Source organism: Phalaenopsis equestris, unplaced genomic scaffold, assembly GCF_001263595.1.
Source record: "Phalaenopsis equestris unplaced genomic scaffold, ASM126359v1 Scaffold000504, whole genome shotgun sequence".
Classification (NCBI taxonomy): domain Eukaryota; kingdom Viridiplantae; phylum Streptophyta; class Magnoliopsida; order Asparagales; family Orchidaceae; genus Phalaenopsis; species Phalaenopsis equestris.
In genome coordinates, this window is record NW_018164944.1 from 522,103 (window position 1) to 529,472 (window position 7,370).

The following is a 7,370-nucleotide window of genomic DNA, read 5'->3' on the forward strand; positions in this document are numbered from 1 at the left end:
ATACTTATTACATATATATATTTCCATGCTACTTTACACTCAATAATCTTCAAAATTGCCGAAGTAGCAATGGCCGAATCAATTTCAATTTGTGTAAATTTGTTAAAAAATATATATTTTTACATCAATTCTATGAAAATAGATATCTGAATGGTAATGTATCATATTATTTTAAAATTAAAACAAAATTAAAAGAAATAAATAGTTTTATGATAGATATTGTTATAACTGTACATAGAATAATGGATGCAGGATATACCATTCCAGCGGGATGGGGGATTATGGTCTGTCCGCCGGCTGTTCATTTGAACCCTGAGATATATGAGGATCCATTGGCCTTCAATCCATGGAGATGGAAGGTTTGAAATATTCAATTAATTTTTTGGAAACCCATAAGTTTTATATTCTGGGTCCATTTGGGGTAGCTTGTGCTTATTTAGATAAGCAACTTATCTTGAAACACAGTCTGTGGGTGGCTTGCAAGGTTTGATCCGCGGCCTTCGTTTAGTATAAAAACTCAATCACGTTTTCGGATAAGCTGTTGAAACGTGTTTTTCAAACTGTATAAGTTGCCTCAAACGGGCCCAAACGGGCCCTATATCTTCATAGTAGTTTTTTTTTTTTTAATTTTTAAACTAGCATTTGCGTTAATTTCAGGATAAACCGGAGCTTAGTGGTGGAACAAAAAATTTTATGGTTTTTGGAGGAGGGATGAGGTTCTGTGTTGGGGCCGACTTTAGTAAGCTGCAAATGGCTGTATTCCTCCATTGCTTAGTTACTAAGTACAGGTAATTAGTATTAGAAAACTGTGGTTAGTTCTTAATTACCTTGCTATTATAACTTTGATTTATGAGCATATTATAGAATAAAGTAATTAAATTTATATGCTTATTAGATTTTATAGAATGTGTTATGAATATAGAATTTTATAAAATGTGTTTATTACCTTGTCATTATAACCTACTCATTTTCCTCAGATGTGTTTCTAAACATGTTCAATTTTCTTATAGCATGTTTGGAATTGTTTCGTGGGCAGGTGGAAAGCTATCAAAGGAGGGAATATAATTCGGACACCAGGATTAGGATTTCCAGATGGCTTCCATCTTCAACTTTTCCCACTAGAATGAATATATATCAACTAGGGCCTAATTGTTATATTTACAGACTTGGAGAACACTTGGGACTAGGTTGAAGGTGATCATTTTTGTTGGTGAGGAGCGTTGCATGCACCTGCGAGAAACAAATAGGAGGAGAGAGAGATAGAGGGGAGGGAAACAGTCTCTCTCCTTCCCCTCTCTCTCTTCCCACTCCTATTGGTTGCCCGCAGGTGCATCTAATATTTTTTCCGGGGGCAACAAGATAAATACATGTGTGATTGGTGCAGTATATGTATCTTCTCTTCATGCCAAGTTTTGAGTTTTCCTATTCTATTTTATGAGCCTTATATACATTATTAAAGGGTTGTTTGTTAGGTTTGTGCTTGACTCTACTGAAGCCATACAGAAGTGTAAGGTGGCCATTTGAGATTGAAGTTTACTTTATTTTATTTATGCATTGATTTGAAATAAAATATATTTGATGATGATAGTTATTTTTAAAATTATTCAATTCACCTAGTTATTTTGAGTAGATTTAAATTTAAGTTAATTCGTTAAAAAACACACGTAAATAATGCGCTAAACAAACGTTGGTTCTAAAGAAAAAGGCAAAATTAAAGTAAAAAATTTAAAAAAATGACCTCAAATAGACTCTTCAAAATATGATATTTTGATAATTTGACCTCCTTTTAAGCTAAGTAATTGTATATATGGCTTATTTTAGCTTATGGCCTGACCGGAACAGAAGATAAGCTAGGCAAATAGTGAGCTTAAATGTTATTTCCTTTGATAAAGAGTAGATTAAAATTTCTCAACATAAATTAAGTGACAGTTAATTATGTGATAACTTTGAACTTATCATATAATTAAATAAATTTAAAATAAAGTAAATCTAAGTTTCATTAAAGTAAATTGAATAATCATAACTAAATTCACTTAATAGTATTATGCAATTTTAGAGCTACATGATGAATTAAAGAAAATAAGAGATGAGTTTTTATCAACATTCAAAAGTAGGATTGAAGGTGGTAGCTACAAGTTTAATTTAAGCTGCTTGAAAGGGCACCATATTGACCCCCCTGACAGGAAATAATTATGAAAGTCTCAAGTTGCACAAAAACCATTCTCTTGTTGAATATAGAAATTCACAAATCTACTTGAGTACATGGTCTCACTTAAATTATACTCGAACAAGGTTCGGTACAAGACAATGCTCTGTTACCAATGAAAATTTGCGACCCACAATTTCTATCAGAATCATTGATGTGAAATTCATCGTAGATTAAAAAAGAAATATCAACAAATTTGTGCAAATTTTCATTGATACTTATTACATATGAACTTTATAAATGTTGGATCTTGATCTGTTTGTGGACTCACACCTCAAGAAAAGAGTTAGGAAGAAAGAAGAGTGAGCTCGATGATAGTCAAATCACTAGTTATTATAAGGGAGAAAAGCAATTTGGGATAAAGTCTTCGGTGACTGATCCATCCCTTTTTACATGGAATTTTCTCTATTTATAGAGAATTCTTTCGTATAATACAAAAATTATATATATACTTATTACACTAAGATCTCAAAAGTTATTTAACTTGTCTCTTCTTATGTTCTTCTGACTTTTACAACATAATTAAAATTATCTCTTGCAATTTCATATCTCAACGTCTATTTTCTATAAAACATTTTCAAGTCACATTCTTTTCATCCTACTCAGCCTTTATGATAATTTTATGCTGAGCAAAACTACTTCAAGGCAAGTTACTCTTCTCGACTGATTTGATCTATTAGACAATGAGGTGAAGCAGGTCCCTTCAGCGAATGGGTGAGCTAATCATTATTGGCACATGGAAAACTTGCACTTGAGAGCTATTACTCGGTGTGTACTTGACAACCAGTATTGGGCTATTTATATATATCAACTCATCTGCTTGGCAAGATAGTTGGGTCAGATGAGTTGGGTAATGGAATTTGGTAGTCTGTCTTTGCACACTATACTACTTTTGAGCTTGATTTCCGTTATGTGACATGCAACTAGACATATTTAGTTCATCAATTATATTATCTTTTAATAGAAAAGTTACAGAATGAATAACTGAATTATACTAATTGTAATAACGACTTATATTAATAGAATCAATAATATTAATTAATCATATTAATGATGTGAAGTTTGGACCATTCATTTCATATAGATTGGGTGAATGGGTGCCATTTAATTCATTCTTCCATCCATAAAGCTTATTTTTCTCTATAACATACTTTGCATCCTACTCTTTCAACTAGTTTGGATAGAGAATATTCCAAAAGAGTGTACAGATTGTCCCATATATGATCTCCTTAAATGTTTATTCACTAAGTGGGGGAGGGAATGCTACTCAGAGAGAATAAATAAAGTTTCAAAATAGTCAAAGGAAACCTTGACCTCATCTCATGATTGTGTTACTCTTATGACTTAGACCACTACTGTTGTCATTCTATAGGAGACTTTTTTGGTGCTAGAGTATATTAGAAATTTGTCGATGTTGGAACTAGATTAGGGCAAATTTGAAGGGGCTTGGTGATATGTCCTTGGATACAGATCAAAGATAATGTAAAATTTGTGTTAATATTACTCATGATTAAATAATACATTTTGTTATCAATTTTACGTACAGTGAACTCATAAGTAACCACTATGTAGGAGAGGATCATCCCTGCACTGATAGTACAAGTGAATTAAATCTGAATGTGGTGCTTGATTTCTATAGTGAGAAGAATGACTCAATCGGAGATGAAATGGAGTAACAACTCTCTCTAGAAATCTTTCTCTTAGCCCTAAAGAACATGTAATTGGTTATGCAAATATGTGTTCACCAATAAGATGTGTGTTGGCCTTTTGAGTTTTCGTTCTAATGACAGTTTGATTGAAGATCTTATCATATAATTTGATGGTGAATCATCTGGCAAGCTTCTTGAAGATGCTCTAACCTAAGTGGATCTACGAAACATAGGGGGGCCTTCGACAAAGTTAAATATTTTAATCGACATGCCATTGTTGATATGTGTTTATAGTATACACAAGTATATATGTTGTTGTTCAACTCATTTTTAATGAGGTTAATGCTTTCTCTATTCCATCCTATCCTAGACTCTAGAATCCAGTCTTACAAATTTTCTCAATACACTTCCTAAAAAGGAAAAGTTATGGCTAAGTGAAAATCCAAAACAAAAGCCATCAACTCCCCATTGTTTATGTAGGGCTCATATCAACCCTAAACTCATTTAATTGAACTAAACTGATCATAGTTAGGTCATCTAGAGCTAGGAGCAAAGTCAAATTCCCCTTTTAGAACCCTTTGGACCCTTTAATTTTAGATGAAAATTAAATCAAATCAAATGAAACCAAAATCTTATCCATATCTAGTGCAATCATTTTAATTTGAATTAAAAAAAAACAAGACTCTGTTTTGCCTAAGTGGATTAGCATGAATCATTAATAACCTATTAGGAACCTTTTCAAATCAGTCAACTTAAATAGCTCAAAATAATTAATCGATCATATTAATTATGGTCTAAAAAACCTAAAGTCCACCAATTAGACTCAAACTCAAGGTTCCTTTAACTTCAGTTATGGTTAATTAGGTCTTATGATCAATATAGCACAATCGTAGTATGTGTAGTTAGATTAAAATAAAAAAAAACAATTTATTATTAAATCGAATCAATATGATAATTTCTAAAAGCTTTAGGTTGATCACTTACCTAAAATCCAAACCAATCGCATTTGGATTCCAATTGAGATGAAAAACTCATTTAATCTTTTTTAACCCACTAATAACGTATTATAAACTCATAAAAAATTTTCGTATATTTGACTTGTTTAAATCAAAAATCAAATTATTTACTTTGAATATTTATTATAGTTACTAGAAATGTCATTTAAGTGAACCCTAGCACTAAGAAAGCTTTGGTTGGCTCAATCAAAACTAAAAAATCTAATGCAAAATTAAAATTCATCCAAAAGAAGTTAAATCTAAATAAAACTCCAATCAAATTATAAACTAAACCGCACTTAATGAATTTATTAAAACACTTAGCAACCTACTCATGGTAATCAACTACTATCAGACCACTTAAATCAAGCCTAAAACTACCTAGTCATAAAGTTTAATTAGTTCATATTAATGAACCAATTGATTATCAAACCAGCAAAACCTTTGGAATCGGTTTAAATCCATTCTTAAGCATTACTTATTTATTTTGTAAGGCCTATTCAATTGTCATGAAACCACTTGCATTCCAATTTGAATAGATCAAGAATAAGTCAAGGGATAGTCTAGCTCTAACCTGCCAAACCAACTATCATTTTCTCCTAAAATCTTCTCTGACACATTACCGCATCTCATTGGATTGCCCAAAAACTACATGAAATTATAAGTTCTACCCACCTTCTAACCAAACCATTTAAATTAAAATATAAATAGGCCTCAATTTAATGGCCTGGGTTCAGTTCACAACATCTAACATAATTCACAAGCTTCAAGAAACTCCATTAAATACTCATCTTCCCCATTTTTTTCCCAATAAAACATGAGAATGATGATCCCCTTCATGAACTACTGTAGCAATCATTGAGATTTTTCTTCCAATGTCTAGAGTTGTGGTAATTTATGGTTAAATTATTTATCCTTTTCAGGCAAACCTCCTCGTGAAAATCAATTGTAAGAGACTCCATCTGCACTATGTAATTCTCTAACTCCTCTTCCATCTCAATTGATGCTTGATACTTTATGAATGGAGCCATAAAATCAATTCAATACAATCACAGGATAATGACTTCCTGATATTTAAATCATTTTTAGTGGAAAGATTTTGAAAAACCTTTCACTAGACTCAAAGCTTATGATATAGCTTGATTGTACATGTTAAGCTCTTAGAATGAAATAAATCATCTACCAAACCTAATAATGGAAACAAAAATAATAATAAAATAAAGTTATAATTAATCCTAACAATGGACACAAAAAAAATAATAATAAATCCTTTAGGAAAGTGAGCTACAACAACAACAAAGCCTTAATCCCACTACATGGGGTCGGCTACATGAATCCTTTTTCTCCATTGCGTCCTATTTAGTGTCATATTTTCATTAAGTTCTAGTAAATTAAGATCATTTTTAATACAATAAGCCCAAGTCTTCCTAGGTCTACCTCTGCCTTTCTTAACACAGGTTGAATTTAAAACATCTACTCTCCTAATCAGATCATCTAATGGTCGACGTTTAATATGACCACCACTCATCCACCTAATCATTCTCATCTCGGCAACACTTAACTTATTATTATGCTTCTCTTTTAAAGGCCAACATTCAGCGCCATAGAGCATTGCAGGTCTCACCACCATCTTATAAAATTTTCCTTTCAGTCTTAGCGGTACTTTTCTATCACACAAAAGGCCCGAAGCATTCCTCCACTTCAACCAACCGATTAAATTTTTGGTAAAGTGTCTCGTCCTTCAGTTTCATGTGGCGTAGCATTTTGTCATTTTTTGTCGGTAAGGCGTTGGTTATTAAAATAGATGGTTAAACTATTGAAGAAGTGTCTCACCCGTCAGTTTCTTGTGACACACTTAAGCCGTAGGTTAAGTGTCAATTAAGCGTCGGTAAATAATTCCATTAGCTAACCATCAGTTTTAGGTATAGATATGTCAGAAGTTGTTGCAATTCTAAAGGTAAGTTATCAAAAACCTTTAGCACAAAAAAAGAGATTCCCCCTTCAGTATTTACATTACCACACCTGTCATTACAATATTTAATATACAATTCCAAACAATTAAAGAAGTAGAAGAGCAGTCGAACATTTAATTATCTAATCAAATAACAATACAAATCAAATACATTTAATCTAGAATATATATATTAATATTCACAAAGAAAATATACGTAAAAAATTTCAACATAATCATAAAAAAAGTACCTCCTAATCATCATCCTCATCCTCATTGTCCTTTGTCACTTCCTGCTCCTCCAATGTTGCTTCTTTCTTGCCACACTCCATCATCTGCTGTCAGAAGAAATCTAGCTTGGCCTTCAGCTTGGCCAGCTTTGACCTCTTATGAGCAAAACAAGCCTCCATCTCGAGAGGGAATGCAACAACACGTTGGGAGATATCCTCATCCTACACTGTAAAGGTAGAAGTTGTAGATGCATTGGTGGAGGGGTGAGAGTGGTACGCAAAACCCTTGCGAATCAAGCCCGTAGACTCTACCCTTCTTCTTCCCTCTAGCAGCCTCCC

At 32.5% G+C, this 7,370-nt stretch overlaps 1 protein-coding gene across 1 annotated transcript in view; it reads left to right on the plus strand.

The window, feature by feature from the left end:
• Positions 1-1,138, plus strand: part of LOC110028217 (cytochrome P450 87A3) — a 4,698-nt gene extending 3,560 nt beyond the window's left edge. The window contains exons 7-9 of the mRNA XM_020729971.1: positions 253-359; positions 658-788; positions 1,037-1,138. Coding sequence (XP_020585630.1) covers positions 253-359; positions 658-788; positions 1,037-1,127 — 329 coding nt within the window. The 3' untranslated portion in view covers positions 1,128-1,138. The remainder of the gene's footprint in view (positions 1-252; positions 360-657; positions 789-1,036) is intronic.
• The last annotated feature ends 6,232 nt before the right edge of the window (positions 1,139-7,370 follow it).